Source organism: Centroberyx affinis, unplaced genomic scaffold, assembly GCF_046629955.1.
Source record: "Centroberyx affinis isolate AG114_WGS23_722 - 3 ecotype Tasmania unplaced genomic scaffold, CSIRO-AGI_Caff_v1 ptg003906l_1, whole genome shotgun sequence".
NCBI lineage: Eukaryota > Metazoa > Chordata > Actinopteri > Beryciformes > Berycidae > Centroberyx > Centroberyx affinis.
The window spans coordinates 103,957-122,014 of record NW_027281740.1 but is presented as its reverse complement, the minus strand read 5'-3'; the positions used below and the strand labels follow the sequence as shown (position 1 = coordinate 122,014).

Genomic DNA, 18,058 nt, shown 5'->3' with positions numbered 1-18,058 from the left:
TTTCAATAACTGGCATCTATCTTTCTTCTACTGGGGAAATAGTATGGATTACTAACATACTGTGTATCAATGAATATGGTTTAGTTGTATTTACTTAGGGAAATGTTTGCTTACTTAAATAAACAAACAAATACATGTTATTGATCATACCACAGTAATCCACTACATGTTTTTACCTCCTTCCACTAAAGATAGCTGCATTTGAAAACCGGGCAGTAACTTTGTCTCCATTCATCTGCATATTGGAAATGTTTGTGTGAATTTGTTCCTGACCGTGTCTCTTTTAACAGTTGAACAAGAAAACGACCCAGAAAACAGGATTTGGTCATGAGAGGCATTGTTGTTTTTTATTGATCCTCAGATAAGCAGAACGCAAGAAATAAATATTGATCCCATGGACATGAAACAAAATCCCACCATGACAGGAAACACGTGACCCGGCACAGACCGATTCCTTTTTACAACAAACAGCAGCTGGCCGGTTTCAGAGGGGAAGTAAACAGCTGCAGTGTGGAGTCAGTTCTTCTTCTGGGGGAACGCTGCCTTGACCAGCTCATACACCACATACCCAGCTCCTGCAGGGAAACACACACAGAGGGGGGGTTAGATTAATGATGAAGACTTATGTGTGTGTGTGTGTGTGTTGTGCAAATTATGCTCTTTGGCTATCAAAGTTTAGAACCAGATTTCAAAACGAAGATACCAAAACACTTCGACTTTAAGATAAATTGCTACTGTATTCGCATTATACGCATCGTGTCCCAACAGTATTTTTCCATACTTTTCCCAGACCTTCTGTAGAAATTCCCAAACTTTTCAACAACTGGAAATAATCAAATTCTTTTTCCATACTTTTCCAGACATGTATGAACCCTGAAATACGCATTCAGCTCAGTCCTGTAAAATAAAAATTTAGGCCCGAGTCCGGCCCGGCCCCTAAGGCTTATGAGAATTCTCAGTCTGAGCCCGACCCGAGCCCGATTTTTTTTTTTACATAAAAACCTAATGTGTTTGATCAATTTCGAATAGCTTACTGCATCAACACCATACAAAACACCATAAAAAAACGCTTCCAAAGCATTACCAGTATTAATTGTGTCAGTTTAAATGTTTATCAGAAAAAGTTTGAGCTTTTTAACAGGATTGGAGCCGCAGCTCTGGAGATACGCATGACTTCTATTTTTGACGGACTACTACGCGTCCGTCTGTTCTGTATTTTAGCCATTTGAATGTATATAAATAATGGTTTGCTTATTGTAGTTATTTATCACCATGTCAGTTAGGAAAATAGAGGATACATGAATCAATGTCGCTTAAATATATGTTAGAGATGAAGTTATCAACAGAGAGCCACTGAGAAGCTTCTATTTGGCAACAGTACATCTACACTCATAAAAAGGGACATAAGTACTCTTCTATGGTATATTAATGTTCCTCACAGTACAACGTGAGGTGTTTATAGAACAGTAAGCAAACGCATGCTGTGTACAATCAAAAGCTTCACCAGAGAACATGGCTAGAGTCCATTTTCTCAAGAACAGAACAGTAACGTTAGTCCATGAGGCCGGTGCTTGCTTGGAAGTAATTATCTTTAATTATCTTTAATCTCAGAATTCTGACTTTATTATCAGAATTCTGACGTTAAACTCAGAACTCAAATAAATGTTTCACATGTGGCCCTAATCCTCTTCCATAAGCATGTGATAATGTTTTGATTATAACTGTATGGCAAGAAAAACTGGATACCGAAACAGAGCAGATGTGGAGCCAAAAACTCAAATTTACCCCCCGACCACCACAGCTACATAAACTCACAGAGGAATCACACTGTTACCGATTAGAAATAAACCCGAGCAGAATACCAAACAGATGCATCAGAATGGCTGTGGACGAGAGCCGGGGCTTGTGGGATACTGACCCAGGATGGTGAGGGCCATCGTTGTTCTGTACAGCAGAGCGTCACTGGTGCCGCCTTTCAAGTGGACCGGCATCCCGTTGTCTTCCTGTAATGAAATAAAATAAAATAAAATAAAAAAGCTCAGGACTGTGACAGAGACAGACAGCATTTTAACACTGACTAGATAACGGAAATTTAGATGCTGCTTCCATACTGTTGAAAGACTGAATTCAATATTTAGCTTTATAAACATTCAATATTTTGACCTAGGGCTGCTGCTAAAGATTACTGTCATTATGGATTAATCTATTGAATATTTTTTCCATTATTTAGTGTATAAAATGTCAAAAGTTCCCAGAGCCCAAAGTGATTCTTCAAATCTCTTCCTCCCTCTGACCAGCAGCCAAAAAAAAAATTAAACGGAGAAAAGCAGCAAATCTTTTTTGAAAAAAGCATTTGTGAAGCTGTAACCAGCAAATGTTTGGTATTTTTACTTGATAAATGACTAAAATGATTAATCAATTATCAAAATCATAAATCAATTTTCTGTCGATTGACTACTTGCTTGATCAACTAATCGTTTCAGCGCTACTTTGACCAAATTTCCTTTTCAAACGTGACTTACAGAGGGAATATATGTGGGAAAAACATTTGCTGCTCTTTCAACCCTTCCAATCTTGTACGATGCATCTCTCAATGAATAATTAATTTAGGAATCGGCCCTATAGCGACTGAATTCCCCTACATCCATTTCCACATCCATAAAACATCCCAAAATGTTCGAGCACAGCATTGTGAAGCAGCAGAGCGTGGTCAGCAGACTGCAGCAGACAAACAGCTAGGGCTGCAACTAACCATTATTTTCACTGTCGATTAATCTGTAGATTATTTTCTCGATTAATCGATTAGTTGTTTGGTCTATAAAATGTCAGAAAATGGTGAAAAATGTGGATCAGTGTTTCCCAAAGCCCAAGATGACGTCCTCAAATGTCTTGTTTTGTCCACAACCCAAAGATATTCAGTTTACTGTCATAGAGGAGTAAAGAAACCAGAAAATATTCACATTTAAGAAGCTGGAATCAGAGAATTTTGACTTTTCTTAAAAAATTACTCAAACCAATTAATCGATTATCAAAATAGTTGGCGATTAATTTAATGGTTGACAACTAATCGATTAATTGTTGCAGCTCTAATGGTAATGTAAAGTCAAACTAAACTCTGAAAATGTTTCATACTTCACTTTGTCAGTTGTTAAAAACAATTTTCTTGTTGTCATCAATTTAGACAGCGGGATTGTGTGTCATGATATCACAGTGTTATCATGATACAATTCCACTGAAAGACCATAAACAATAACAGAAGATAGACCTTTTAACAATGTTTTTTCTACCAATCCTTAAGCCACATGAAAGGTAACAAACAGACCATCCACAGGTTCTTCTTCATGTCTAAAATACCATGTAGCTGGTTGAATGAAAGCAGCAGGTGGAATTTGGAACCCCATGATCAAGTTTCCTGCCCGATATCCATTCACACGATCAGTTATTGCAAAAAAACAAAGCGTTTACCACTATCAGGCTCTTTTCATTCAATATCCTAATGGAATACTTCAGTGTTAATTCACTCTGGGTCAAACACACATCATGCAGCATTAGTAATCCACCTGGTTAGAGGCTGTTGTCACATGTCACACGGCTACTTATCTTGGAAGCTAAAGTGACAGTAAGTGAACTTCAGGGCTTCATGTGAGGAACCAGAGCTAAAGAAACGGAAAGGTGGAACCATTCAGCATGTGATGCCATCATATAACACAGGGATTTACATGTTAGGGATCCTCAAATAGCAGAGTGAAGTCAACTTCACTCGAGTCCCAAGTCGAGTCCCAAGTCAAGTCCATGTCATTAATGTCAAGTCTCAAGTCTAAATGTAGAACAGCAAGTCAAGTCAGAACAAATCAAGTCCAGTATCAATTTAATATCTTAAAGAAAACTAAATATCTAGGACTTTTCAATGCAATATGGTTTTAATAGGATAAAAACTTGGTAAGAGCATCATGAGTTTGATTTCTATAATCAGTTTCAACTTCAATAAATTCAATCATTCCATACAAATTCAGAAAACAGAATTTAAATTCAGTCGTCTGCTGGAACAAATCTCATCACTTTCAATCTAACTCTTTTACACAAACACAAGATCTCAAGTCAAGACTTTAGAAACCTTTTCAAGTCATCAGAGTACAAGTCAGAGTCAAGTCCCAAGTCACCAGAACCCAAGTCAAGTCAAGTCTCAAGTCTTCTCTTCATGTATCAAGTCAAGTCTCAAGTCATTTCAAACTGTGATTCAAGTCCAAGTCACTGAAAATAATTCCAGTATTAAAATTATATTCACGTGGCTTTTTTTGTCCCGTATGTCATCACCACTCTGGACTCTCATTGTTTTTTCCCCATCTCCAACTATGTGAAGTATCTCCTTGTTGGGTCTGTATTCCAAGTCAAAGTCAAATCCCGAGTCACCAGAACCCAAGTCAAGTCTCAAGTCTCAAGTCTTCTCCTTAAGCATCAAGTCAAGTCTCAAGCACTTTAAAACTGTGACTCACATCCCCACCTCTGACATTCTCTGGGATCATTTCAAGTGAATTAAATTACAGTGAAATTAAACTTGTTCTCATTTTGCTGCGGTGAATAAAGGTCAGGTCACACTTTTGAGAATCACTGATATAATATGTAGGTCAGGATTAGTTCCTCAGTTATACAAGGGGATCTGTTACATGGCATAATGGCACCTTGTGGGTCAAGTGGGACTATGTTACGGAGCCTCTAAAGTCCTGAAAAGGGATATTTTTTTATCTTGTGCGCACAAGTTAATTATCTTGTGGGAACAAGTTATTATCTTGTGCGCACAAGCATGGCCGTACCCACTATTGAGGTCACCGAGGTCCGGACCTCGATATTTTTTTATTTTCATTGCAAGATTATCCCAGCAGAGGCCGGTAACATTTACATAAAAATATCAATTGACCCTGTGTTTACTTTCTTCACTGAGACAGAGACGAAAATGAAGCTTTAGGGAAGCTTTAGGGAGGGAAGAGATACGGGACAAGATGAGGAGACTGAGAGAAAAAGAAAGAGAGAAGGTGATGGAGATGAGAGAGGAAGAGCAGGTTCTGCCCACTGTCCCCAGGACAGGATTAGCATTATGTCCCTGTGCTGTCACAGGCCATTCATGTTGGGAATATATGACGGTGTATTGTCAACAATCAACATTCATGTAGGCTAATTCATGTCATTTCAGTGAGTCTACATGGACATGGTTGAACCTAGGGCTGAACAATTAATCTAAATTTTATCGAAATCGCAATATGCGATAATCGCAGAGATGTCCTGGCCTACACATCATATTCTACAGACTTAAGAAAACATCTTTGTTTGGTACAGATCCCCGCAAAAATCACACCATAATCAATGAAAATGAGAATAATGATGTAAAAATTATCATTCCCTCTAATGTCGCAAATCATATCGCAATTGCAATATCAGTCAAAATAATCGCAATTAGATATTTTTTCAAAATAGTTCAGCCCTAGTTGAACCCTGACAAAACACTGCCCTCTCCATGGATAATCAACACACACACACACACACACACACACACACACACAAAATCAACCTATTGCGTCCATATTTGGTCATGATTAGATGTCAGTGGTGTCTGTAGTGTGAATTTCCCTTTACTTGAACACTTTAATTAAACACTGTCAACATTCATTTTCAGATGTTTCGTGATCATTTTAGCCTCTTCTGTATTTCCAGATTGTAGTGTGGATCATTCATTGCAACATTTAACCTGATTCTCATATATTACTGCTTGACAGATCATTTATGCTACTGCCCACTGACATGGTTTTAAAGCTCTTGTTATCCAATTTTTGCCCTCCAAACGTCTTAAAATGCACATATTTAGATCAGGGAAATCAAAATGTCTCTGTACCATCTGGTTTTCTACCTGAAGCTGGTTATTACTGTTTGTTTTTGTTTTTTTACCTGAAACACCTTCTGTTTCTCCGGGACTTTGTTTTCAACTTGGCGTCGCGCGGTGCTGACGAAAGTCCGCCGCGACACCTGCTGGAGCGCCTGGAAAACGGCAGAGAAAACGGACAAAAAGTAAAGTCACGACACACATACGGAGAGGAAGACAACGTATGAACCTGTCTCTGACTAAATTCAATACAAGTTAGCTGTCTCGAAGCGTTGAAATATCAGTAAAAGCCAAGGAGGAAATTAAGCTAATGCTACTAAAAAAAGCGATCTGTCAAGCGACGTCCCGGCTTGACCCCTAACGGTCCGTCATCCGAGACTCGTTTTCATTTCTGGAGCTGAATATCAAAACGGAATTCTGCTCAGCTGGTTAAACACGTATGTAAAAAGGTTGAAGGAAACGTAAAGTAGTAGTTTTGCTTACAAGTATGTGTCTGTACATCCTCGCCGGCCGTGTATAATCGCCTCTACTACACAAGGACACCGGAAAACTTCACTTCCGCGTCCGTCTTCTTCTTCTTCGCGTCGATTTACAGCAGAGTAGCTTCGTCTGGACGCTCTGCTGCCCCCTACAGGATGACTCGTAAACTTATCTCACTATCTCAGGGGTTTCTTCAATATTTTCATGTCATGACCCGCAAATAGACCCACATTAAGCCTCTATTTTATATCCATATATCTTTATCTTTTTATATTACCTGTCTTTATTTTTTTTCTTTTATTTATGTAAAGCACTTTGAATTGCCAGTGTGTATGAAATGTGCTATATAAATATACTTGCCTTGCCTTGCCTATTTTATCCCATATGAGAACATTTTTGCTGTCGATTTAGTATTGAACTGTCCAGCTGTCTGCACTGTATGTGCAAAATTATTTGTGCAGTAAAACTGATGTTCACCGCACAATCCAGTGGCTGTAGATTGAAAACATTCCTTTTCTCTGTGGCATTTTCCTAAGTAACAGGTGTTGTTTTTATTGTTTTTTTCAATTTTTTTATTATCATTACCCATTTTATCTTTCTTTTTAATGCCATTTTATCCTTGCCTATTTTATCTTTGTTTTCCCTTTTTTAATGACAAATTATGTATTTTTGTGTTTTATGTGATGCACATTGAATTTTCCTTGTGCATGAAATGTGGTATATAAATAGTTTCCCTTTGGTTGATACATACAGCAACTTTCATTCAGATATTCCATATTCACAGCCTGTTTAGTTGTGCCAAAGCAGCTAACCATGGCACACATTTTTTTTTTGCTAAAAGTACCTGCAGGGCCTCCATGCTGCTGCACACAGTGGATCAAAGCAGAAATACGCCTCATATCATCAGCAGCAGCATATTTCCAAGCACAAAGAGAAACAACTAGAAGTAGACAGAGCAATCTGTTTTAATTTTCAAGTGACAAATGTTCTCTTTAAAGCAACGATACAGGTGGAGTATCAAAAGAAATGTTAAATCTAGTGCAAATTTAATTTGCAGATTAGTAACAAATCAACTTGAGTGATTGTATAAAACAAAATGAATAAAACAACAACTTTCAACATGCAACATGTGTGTAACAAAATGCTGAGCTCTTTAACAGCTAAAAATGGCAGAAGTAGGTGTCGGCTTCATTAGAGACGCACAAGACAAAAAACAGAAGGCAGGGAGTGAACATCAGATAGAAGTTACAGAAAGCTGCTTGTGAACTTTAGATTAACTCTGCAGTGGAAACGGCAGAATGTTAAGCAACAAAAACTAGAAACATTATATATATATTGCACTATTGATCCATTATCATATGGATGAATAGATTTTAATAACATGCTGTATTCATCATCTATGTAAACTAGAATGAATAAAGCAGCAATGCTACATGAATGTTTTCTTCTGGATTAGAAAGACACACTCCACTTAAATTGCATATATCTTCAAGTTACTCCAAGCAAAGACAACAGCCTTTAAAAAAACACTTTGTACCCGAACACTTTGAGGTCTTGTGTGCAAATACTGGCTGCAGAGCGCATGTAACAGCTAAAAATGTCCTGTGTTAAAACTACTAAATAAATACAATACAAAAAAAAAAAAACATGTTATTATTACAGCTCCCAAACTCTCATTTTTGTTCCCAGAAACACGGAACATGCTCAGCACATTGTACAGTGCTATGACTCAGAAACAGCTTTAAAATATATAGATTTTTTTTTTTTTTTTTTTTAAAGCAGGCCAATGTTGCGTACAAAGCGAGGCACAAGGATGAGCTGCTCTAGTGGACTCTGAACAGATACTTTCCAGTTCAGCTTCACTGCAGCCGGCTGGCAAATGTACAAAAAGTACCTGGAAAGTTCCCCAAATTTTCTCCCCCACTTCCAAAATGCAAGACTTCAAGTTTTTGACTGGATTTGAAGATTTTGGTTTGTGTTCAGTTTGGCTGGACAATATGACAAAATTATTCTTAAAACACAGTATTACAATATGCATAATGTCAGTGAGATTTACAACATAAAACGCACAAATTAGTTTTTGTCCAATTCCCAAACTTTTCCACATCTGAAAGCTATTTAATTCAATTTCCAATACTTTTCCAGGCTTTGCAGGCCCACATAGGAAACCTGTCAGTCAGTTTTTGACACTAAAGCCAACTGATCATGTGACACATCAGTCTGAAATCCAGCTACATGGATGATGATGATGTGCCCAGGATGGGGAATTATGGTAAATGTTGACTGGGGCTGGTAACTTTACCGGCCACTTTGGCAAGTAAGCAGCCATCGTCTAGAGCAGTGGTTCTCAACGTGGGGTCCGGGGACCACCAGGGGGTCCTTGAGGGGGTTCCAGGGGGTCCCCAGCAAATCGATGAGTTATTAAACTTCACCGTTATTTCATTTACAAGAAGTTAACACAATTAGAGAATGTAGAAGAATGACTGTTCTGATCATAGTTTCTCTGTTATCTCTCTACCTACAATACAGACAGTCATGGGATTCTGGACAAAATTGTATCTAACAATAAAAATATTCTCAGATTTTGGTTCGAGACACAAATGGGGGTCTAATGTGGACTGATTTAAGGGTCCTTGATATGAAAAAGGTTGAGAATCACTGCTCTAGAGATTATTCTACATTCTAAAACTCAAATTTAACTTGTAAAAATACACTGAACAAAAATACAAAAACGCAACATGCAACAATTTCAAAGTTTTGACACGGTTACAGCTCATACAAGAAAAATCGTTCAAATTGAAAGAAATTTCAGGGGAAAAAGGAGAAACGCTCAGCAACAGGGACGTAAACAAAGTCCAGCACAAGATTTAAAGAGAAATAAATCCTTTCGTGGTAAAAAAACTACAGGATGTTTTATTTTAACTCGTGGAAACATGGGACTAAAACTTTACATGCTGCGTTTCTATTTTTGCTCAGTAGAAGTGGTGGTCGGATGAAAGTTTCCCACGCTGGATGGATGTGTCACAGGACTCAGTTTCCCTCTCGGGTCCGTCCGGCCGCAGTAAGCCGAAGCCGGACCGCGTCTCGAGTGTCTCAGTTGGGGATGTCGGCGCTGTTGCTGCGGTTGCCGTACTTGTGGTGGATGATGAACAGGACGATGCCCAGGAAGAAGCAGACGGAGCCCACGGTGATGTAGGCGATGCCCAGGAACGGGTTCTTGCCTCCCATCCAGGAGATGGTGCTCAGGATCAGGCGCTTCCGGCCCTCGAAGCTGCGGACGGGGTAATCTGGGTTTCGGGTTTTATCAAGGATGGAAACACCTATGATAATCCTCCTCAAATATCTCAAACTCAAAACACAGAAAACGTCCCTCAAGGAAACCAGAATCATGCAGTAATAGGTAGGATATATGGCAAAGCTGCGACATGATTGGCTGTTGATGTTGCCAAAAAGTTAAGCTGCGGCCAACTTTTCCACACCAACAAATGTGGAAACGTCTCTAATTCTGTAATCCAATATGCTTCACGTTTCAGGAGGGCTTCCTTTAAGCTGCCTCCTCGTCTGGAAATTTGAATTCTCTCAATACCAGTATACCAGTATGAGGTCGGGGGATGTATACTGGCATACTGGTATTGAGAGAATTGAGAGAACTTAAAGGAAGCCCTCCTGAAACGTGAAGCATATTGGATTACTGAATTAAAAGACTTTCACACCATTGGGAATGAACCAGGACCTGGATCTCAGGGTCTTCCTGTGAAATGTCCTGTGATACAGATCCAACCTACTGTCAAATCCCTAAATAGATTTTTTTATAATTGACTTGCGTGTTTTAAATATAAAAAGTTTTTTCTACCATGGTATAAACTATTTTACATAGAGGTGGACGTCTTTCGCCTTTTGTTGTTTTGTTTTGGTGTTTTTGTTTTTTCTGTTTCCCTTTTTTTTTTTTAGGTGAAAATGTGTTTTGGTATATATACACACTACTGTGCAAAAGTCTTAGGCACCCTAGACTTTTTATATAAATTTCTTAGAAGTCTTAGATGTTTATTTGTTTTCTGCATTAGTGTGTCAGTAAACTGCTGTTAACTGTACATTTTTGATATTCAAAAACTTTTCATTTCATTAGTTTTGAAAGCATCTTCGCTTTATGGATTTCTTTGACATATGCCTAAGACTTTTGCACACTACTGTATATTTTGTATATTTGTACATGGATTAATTTGAAGTTATAGGACCCCATGGGGCATTTGTATACTGTAGACTTGGGCTATGTCTTATATATACATACCACTAACCTGAAAAAAATGTTTTGCTTGTTAGTAATATCAAAAGGATTTTGAATGTGTACGATTATAGATATTGTATGTTTTGACAGTTGAGGGAATCTTGACTGAGTGGGCTGTTGTGTGGGATCATGGACTCCCCTCCAACACAGCTGTGGACTATTATGCAATCATGGGCTGTATTTAAGCACAATGTCACTTTATGACTGATATGTCTTGAGAAAGCTCCTTGTGACCGAAACGTCGACTCATTTTAATAAATCAATGCAGAAGTGATAAGTGTGTGCGGGAATTGAGTTTTTTTCTTTGGAATTGAAACGTCAATATCGGCCAACTTTTCTCTGGTGACTGGCTTCTAAAGCTCTCAGGGTAAATTTACAGTTAACCAGTTACTGCTAATGCTGTGTTATTCATAATAAATAAGCCTTATTGGTGATACTAAGCCTCACAAGTAAAAGAATCCAAATTATGATTACAGAGAATGTAACTGTGTTGAGGTTTTGCAAACATTAGGATCACAAGAATGGCTAAATATCCTCCAAACCGTTCCAGTAAGACTTCTTAGCTATGTTCAGACAGGCAGCTCAAATCAGATTTTTTTTTTCCCTCACATCCAATACAAGTTGGATAAAAGTCTTAACAGCAAAAAAAAACATAGAATGCAATCTTTTCAGTTTTGAAATATAATTTAAATCGGATTTCTACAGATATCTCAGTCTGACGCTCTGGACACACAGAGCAGTTTTCAAACTGTCCGTTACGTCACTCGCAATGTGACACGTGACACCATACCTGTCAACATTGGGCTTTGAAAATAAGGGAGATTTTCCAGGACCCCCACCCGACCATAATTTTTACATTATGAAAGGGATTTCCTCTCTCGGTTCCAGAGATCTACCAACTAGCATGCTGGTTGACATCTTTTTTCCCACTGTGAATCAATACTAAACTCCACCCTAAACCTTGGAATCCACATGGTTGTTTCCCAAGATACTTCTGGTCAGGAATGGATAAATAGTCTCCCAAGTGTCTAAATATGTAAATAGATATTTAGCTTTTTTTTGCTGGCGTCTGATCAGGGACGGACTGGGACAAGAAAATGGCCCTGGACTTTTTGACCCAGACCGGCCCACATCCAGCCTGTGAATATTCCACCATCCCCACCCCACTGACGCATACATGCATACGTGAAAATACAGGAGAAACCCGGGAAAAAACGGGAGAGTCGACAGGTCTGCGTGACACTGGCGTCACATCCAGAGCGCCAGAAACCAAAACGGAGAAAGAAAAACAGCAGCTGATGATGTTCTGCTGTGACAGAGGAACTCGGGAGGAGCTAAACAGTCCTGCAGCGTGAAGGCAAAGATGACGCATCTCCATTTGCATCTTTTTGTTTTGGTTTTGTATTTGAAAAACGTGCCATCAGTTACCGTACGTACACACACGCCTACATCGTTACCACGGCAACCAATGCAGATGGCTTAACGGTGCCTGAACACACAAATCTGACCTGATCACTTGCAGCAGTGTGGACAGTCAGGCCTGAAGATCGGATTTGAGAAACAAATCAGATTTGCCTGCAGTCTGAACAAAGACCAAGAGTCTGTATGGATTCAAACGTTTTGAGCTCAGCAGGCCAGACTTTTCTGTTCTGTTTTCTATGCTGCTGTTTGCAGAGCTGCAACGATTAATCGATTAGTTGTCAACTATTAAATTAAACGGCAACTATTTTGATAATTGATTTAATCGGTTTGAGTAATTTTTTAAGAAAAATAAGTCAAAATTCTCTGATTCCAGCTTCTTAAATGTGAATATTTTCTGGTTTCTTTCCTCCTCTATGACAGTAAACTGAATATCTTTGGGTTGTGGACAAAACAAGACATTTGAGGACGTCATCTTGGGCTTTGGGAAACACTGATCCACATTTTTCACCATTTTCTGACATTTTATAGACCAAACAACTAATCGATTAATCGAGAAAATAATCGACAATGAAAATAATGGTTAGTTGCAGCCCTAGCTGTTTGTAAACTGCATTTCCCTTGGGACAGTAAACGGTACGGTTCAGTATGATACAGCATCATATTGTAAGCTCCACATAAAGGATACTGTAGACGACCTCCAGGCTGTAGTTTCCTCGGGGCAGAGTCGGGACCACGTTGTTGTTCTTCTGGATGATGCGGTAGAGCTTGCGGAAGGTCGGCAGGGCGGCGGTCCTCATCCAGACGATGAAATCCTCGTTGGTGAAGCCGTTGTTCTGCGAGTCGGTGTCCAGCTCGTACACCGCCTTACGCCAGTTGATCGGCTTGGTTGTGCCTGAATTAAGAGGGAAAAACAGGAAAAACGACACAGCTGAAGCCAAAGTGACGTCACTGGTCTGCAGTTTCCATGATCTCACTGCATGGATGATCAATATTGAATCCTGAATATACAGCTCTGGAAAAAATGAAGAGACCACTGCACAATTATCAGTTTCTCTGGTTTTACTATTTATAGGTATGCGTTTGAGTAAAATGAACATTTTTGTTTTATTCTATAAACTACTGACAACATTTCTCCCAAATTCCAAATAAAAATATTGTCATTTAGATCATTTATTTGCAGAAAATGACAACTGGTCAAAATAACAAAAAAGAGGGAGTGTTTTCAGACCTCGAATAATGCCTGGCTCTCTTCCTAAGTTAAAACTCTTCCTAAGTTAAAACATTAGTATTGTGTTGTTTAAAAATGAATATGAACTTGTTTTCTTTGCATTATTCGAGGTCTGAAAACACTGCATCTTTTTTTGTTATTTTGACCACTTGTCATTTTCTGCAAATAAATGCTCTAAATGACAATATTTTTATTTGTTATTTATTTATTTCCACAGCTGTATATTTGAATATTGAAATTTAATCCTGAATGTATACTTCTAGATTGAAATGTATAGTCTGTTGTCTATTGTGTGTTTTGCACTAACACCTTGCACTGTATGTTGTCCCGGTACTGTGTGTGTCAGTATGTACAAGGGTTCGACTGATATGGATTTTTGAAGGCGAATACTGGTATTGAATGTCTGGTATCAATATATTTCAATTTGGCCATTTTCAGGCCACAAAAATCCCCAAAAACATACTAGTATTCAGTGTTTCCCTCTGTATTTTCTTCTTGTCAGGGTGGAAAAGCATTTAGAGCATCATGGGACACTAAAACACAGGATAATGAAATTCCTAGGTGGGTTAGCAGCTCCTTCAGGCAGGTGAGGCAGGTTTCATTGCAGGTTTTGTAGACTTGAAACCCTGAACGCTGAAACCGGTTGAGTAAAGTCACATTCTCACCTCCATCATATCAATGGGGAACAAACTCGACGAGCCGATATCTGACTTTTATGAAAAGGCCAACATCGGGCCAATAAACCCAGTATGTACTATGCAACTTTATTTGTTGTTCTCGGTCAGTGAGGTGATTCTGCTGATCCGATTACCTTGGAAAGCCGCCGTGAGGTTCGGGTTTCCTCCCGGGTTCCTGAACTTCACATGCTTGTCCGTCCACCAGGCGATGCCCGTCTTCATCAGAGGGATCTGGGTCTTCGTGCCGTTGGGGTCGATGTAGAACAGCTCCAACGTGTCTGCCGGAGGGGAAGACGGTGCTGATTAGAGACTGCTTTTCAATCACAGGGTATATGCAGGAATCCTTAAGTTCAATTCAATACCTTTTAAGACCTTTTTTTAAGACCTTTTCAATATATTTTAAGACCTCAACGCCACTTCCAGCTGTAACCGACACACCTTTAACTTACATTTACTCTACATTGATTTTGAGATTGCAAAACTAATCAGTCTTAGTTTGCGATGGACCACTGTATCAATACAACAGAATTCAGATAGGCCAGGAGGGAACAAAGCTCAAGAGAATAAATTGAGTGATTAACCCAAAGGCAAGGTTTATTAAAAGTAAGAACAGTAACACGCTCACACACACACGCACACACACACACACACACAATACGGTCATTAACGAAAATCCCTGTGGTCTTTGCATGCTTTGCTCTCTTTCCCATTCATTTTCCATAGTACTTTCCACTTAGTGACAGTCTACACAGAAGAATCCCAAATTCTCAAGAGAATGTCTCTTAACTTCCGGGTTATGCATTACTGTTTCAGGTTAGTAGTAGTTGTGAGGAGCAAAATAAATAAATTCACGCAAACTCTTTGGACAAAAAGGCTATTCACATTGAAAAAATAGCTACAAAATTTAATACCTCATAAAATGGTGATTAAGACTTTTTAATACTTTTTAAGGGCCTTAATTTTCGCTAAATTGATTTATTACCTTTTAATACTTTTTAAGACCCCGCGGACACCCTGAATCAATTGACCAATGTCGGCCTAGTGTACAGAGCAGGAAACTGTCTCACCGTTAAACATGCTGTTGGCGATGGCCCCACACGGCGCAATTGGCTTGTTTTCATTGCGTGCGTATGGCTCACACTCCTTGCTGGGGTTCTGTGAATCATTAGAGACAGACTAGAGAGGCAGAAGCATGCAAGACCTTTCAACCGATCGAGTCAAATCGACCGCATTGCATTCCTCTATCACTTAAAGCTGCACCAGGCAAGATTTTATGTATAAATAAGTCTCTTTGGTTTCCTTTGGTATACAGCATCACAGACCGGCCGGATTGGGAATCATGAGCGTGCTGTGTGCAGTTTATTGACGTCACCTTCCAGGATTTAGTACTGAAGTTTTAATTTCTCACAAACAGTTACCTCTCATTCCCATTTGGAGGCGCCAACATGCAAAGTTGCCTCGTGCAGCTTTAACAGTGTGATACTGCAATGTCACTGAGACTCTGTGCTCTCAGTCTTGTTCCAGTAACACATACCATAAGGGAATCAATGTCTCCATTCAGCTGGCTGTCATCTCTCGACTTGACGTAGCGACGGTGATTTTGGTAGAAGTTGGAGAGGCCATAATACATGAAGACGTTGCTCTGTTGATTGAGATGAGAGAGTATCAAAACAAATCAATCTAATCCAGCTGTGTGAATATGTATGTAATGTATTCTCAGGTATTATATGTGTATTATATGTGTATCAATGTGTTTATTACTTCAAACGGCTGCTCCAGGTAGAAGGGTAATGTGCAGGTGCAAGGCCTAGTGCTGTTCCAGCTGAAGTTCTGGGAGCAGTTGAAGCAGGGACTGGACATGTCAACCCCTGTGTAGTCAATCTGTAACAAGGTCAGATAGTTCCAGACATGACTGGCTGTCCAACACAATGAGGCACTGTAGTGTGCTCACAAAACCAAGTGAAAGAGTCAAGAGATACACTAACCAATTCTGGAGGCAACACTGCCAGCAACAAGCAATGGGGCAAAACTCAGTCAAAAATCTCTCATGTTTCCTGGCAACAATACATTCCTATGCGATAAAGCCCCATATGCTGCGTTCTCCCTTGTAGAGACCATCCCACCAAACTCTATTCAAAAATATGTCAGTTTAATGTTTCCTTGTTCATCGGTAAATGTACGTACGTGGTAGAACAGGACTTAAGATATTTTACGAACCAATACGGTCTTATGAAAGATTCGGCATATATCTGATCCACCAAGCAGATCTTATTTAAATTAAATTTAAACTTTCAGTGTTGGTTCACGCCGTTCGCTAACGCCAGCTACGCTGTGTTTTGGTGGAAGAAGATTGTGGGCGACCCTATTCTAAAAGTTTAAATGTTATTGATGTAAGAGCTGGTGGATTATATATATATGCCGAATTAACAAATTGGCCGTAATGATTAAGAAAAGGTCTTAAGTCATGTTTTACGAGATGTGTATGTTTGCCGATAAGCAAAGTCACTTTAAATTGCAAGATTTGGGGATGCAGTTTGGCGTGAAGGTCTGTCCACAGAAGCCAGATCCTTGGGGGCTCCTCCCCATCATAGTTATTCAAGTTACATTATGTATAAGGGGCATTGCAATAGCTTTATGGTTAATATGGGGTTTATACTGTCCATATCCTGTCATGCCATATAACGTTACCTCAAACTCCTTGATGTTGTTTGACGTTACATACAGGCCGATCCCGATGGGGATGAAGATGAGTCCAATAACGAAGAAGGCAGGGAGGACGGTGCCCGCTGTGAGGATGGGCTGCCACGCAGGGAGTCTCTGCTGTTTAAAGGCAGTGTTGTCCGGCTTCTTATTCTTCAGGGTCCCGCCGCCAGGCCCGGAGACGGTGATATGTCCATCTTCCTCTTTAGCGTTGTAACTAGACGCCATCATGATTGCAGGTAATTAGTTGTAGCTAACACCGTTAGCTCCTCGCTGTCACTAACTTGTAACACTCACACTAAATGTAACGCCTCACTGGTTCCTTAACAGATGACTGTTTGAAGAAACGTAGACCACCAAACTAAGTTGCTAACGTACTGTCACCTGCTTTAGTTATTTACTCAGTCCGGTAACTTTAAGCTCCAAGCAGATGCTAGCTAGCTGGATAGCTAGCTGGCCAGCTAGCAACAGCTGCTTGTGCAGGAAGTTTACAAACTAGATTAACGCGTTGCGCGGTGACGTCATTGATTTAATTCGAAGGGTGGCGGTTACTGCAGCCTTCCAGTATGAAATATTGATATTATGAGTAGAGTCCAGACGAATGACCCAACACAGTGGTAAATATGACTGGGAAAGTGATAATTTATGATCTATGACATGTGCCATCGTGACCCAAGAGTCTGCAGGCTTTCATTCCAACCAAACTGATTTCATGGATACTTCTTCCTCCCTGGTTGAAGATGTGCTAATCAATTAAATCAGATAGTGTTTGGCTGGGATAAAAAAAAATCTGCATACTCTTGCCTTGGGCATGGTGGAGAACCACTATCATGCCTGAGTACCAAGATGTGACATTTAGAGGGTGGAGCACATGGAAGCCGTGACAACTATTAATGTTAAAAGTGATGTATTTTATTATAAGAAGTTATTGTTTGGTATTCTATGTAAATAATTAGTATTGTTATACGTTTCTATTTTCAATCTTAATTCAAGCTTCAGCTGTCACTAGTCTCCATTCTGCCACTACAGCTAATTTCAAACAACAGCCTCTAATAGGGTGTGTACAACTTCTGGATCAGAATTGGGAGTTTATGTGAAGTACTTGAAGGCAGCACGCAAGCAGACAGATCATAAGAAGGTATTTGCAACAATTAATATTATACTGACACAAAATCATTGGAATTTAAATGGATTGAAGTTAAATCAAAAACATTGTCAAAAACTGCAAATGTAGCCTTTCATCTCTGTTGATCCAAGTTTATTTGTCATAAGATATCAGGCAGGGCCACTGACAGTTCAGATTACATGGTCATCGATTATTTATGCATTACTTCAATTACAAAGAAGAAGTGATTCATTGTATTTGTCTGGAAAGTTGCTGACATGATCATACG

The 18,058-nt window shown here is 39.4% G+C and overlaps 2 protein-coding genes across 3 annotated transcripts; both read right to left on the bottom strand.

Moving 5' to 3' along the window:
• Positions 1-320: 320 nt before the first annotated feature.
• Positions 321-6,459, bottom strand: LOC139663062 (cytochrome c oxidase subunit 7A2, mitochondrial-like). Its single transcript, XM_071541595.1, has 4 exons — positions 6,356-6,459; positions 5,938-6,027; positions 1,919-2,003; positions 321-575 (listed from the first exon to the last, which is right to left on the bottom strand). The coding sequence occupies exons 1-4, from the start codon at positions 6,371-6,373 to the stop codon at positions 517-519; spliced, it is 252 nt and encodes an 83-aa protein (XP_071397696.1). The 5' UTR covers positions 6,374-6,459; the 3' UTR covers positions 321-516.
• Positions 6,460-7,301: 842 nt separating this feature from the next.
• Positions 7,302-17,121, bottom strand: LOC139663060 (cell cycle control protein 50A-like). 2 transcript variants are annotated; one of them, XM_071541589.1, is made up of 7 exons: positions 16,653-17,121; positions 15,726-15,845; positions 15,499-15,606; positions 15,032-15,119; positions 14,099-14,242; positions 12,745-12,951; positions 7,302-9,639 (listed from the first exon to the last, which is right to left on the bottom strand). In XM_071541589.1, exons 1-7 carry the CDS (start codon positions 16,893-16,895, stop codon positions 9,446-9,448), a joined length of 1,104 nt encoding a protein of 367 aa, XP_071397690.1. In that variant the 5' UTR covers positions 16,896-17,121; the 3' UTR covers positions 7,302-9,445. The 2 variants fall into 2 exon arrangements, with proteins under 2 accessions (XP_071397690.1, XP_071397691.1); XM_071541590.1 differs by lacking the exon at positions 15,726-15,845.
• Positions 17,122-18,058: the final 937 nt, after the last annotated feature.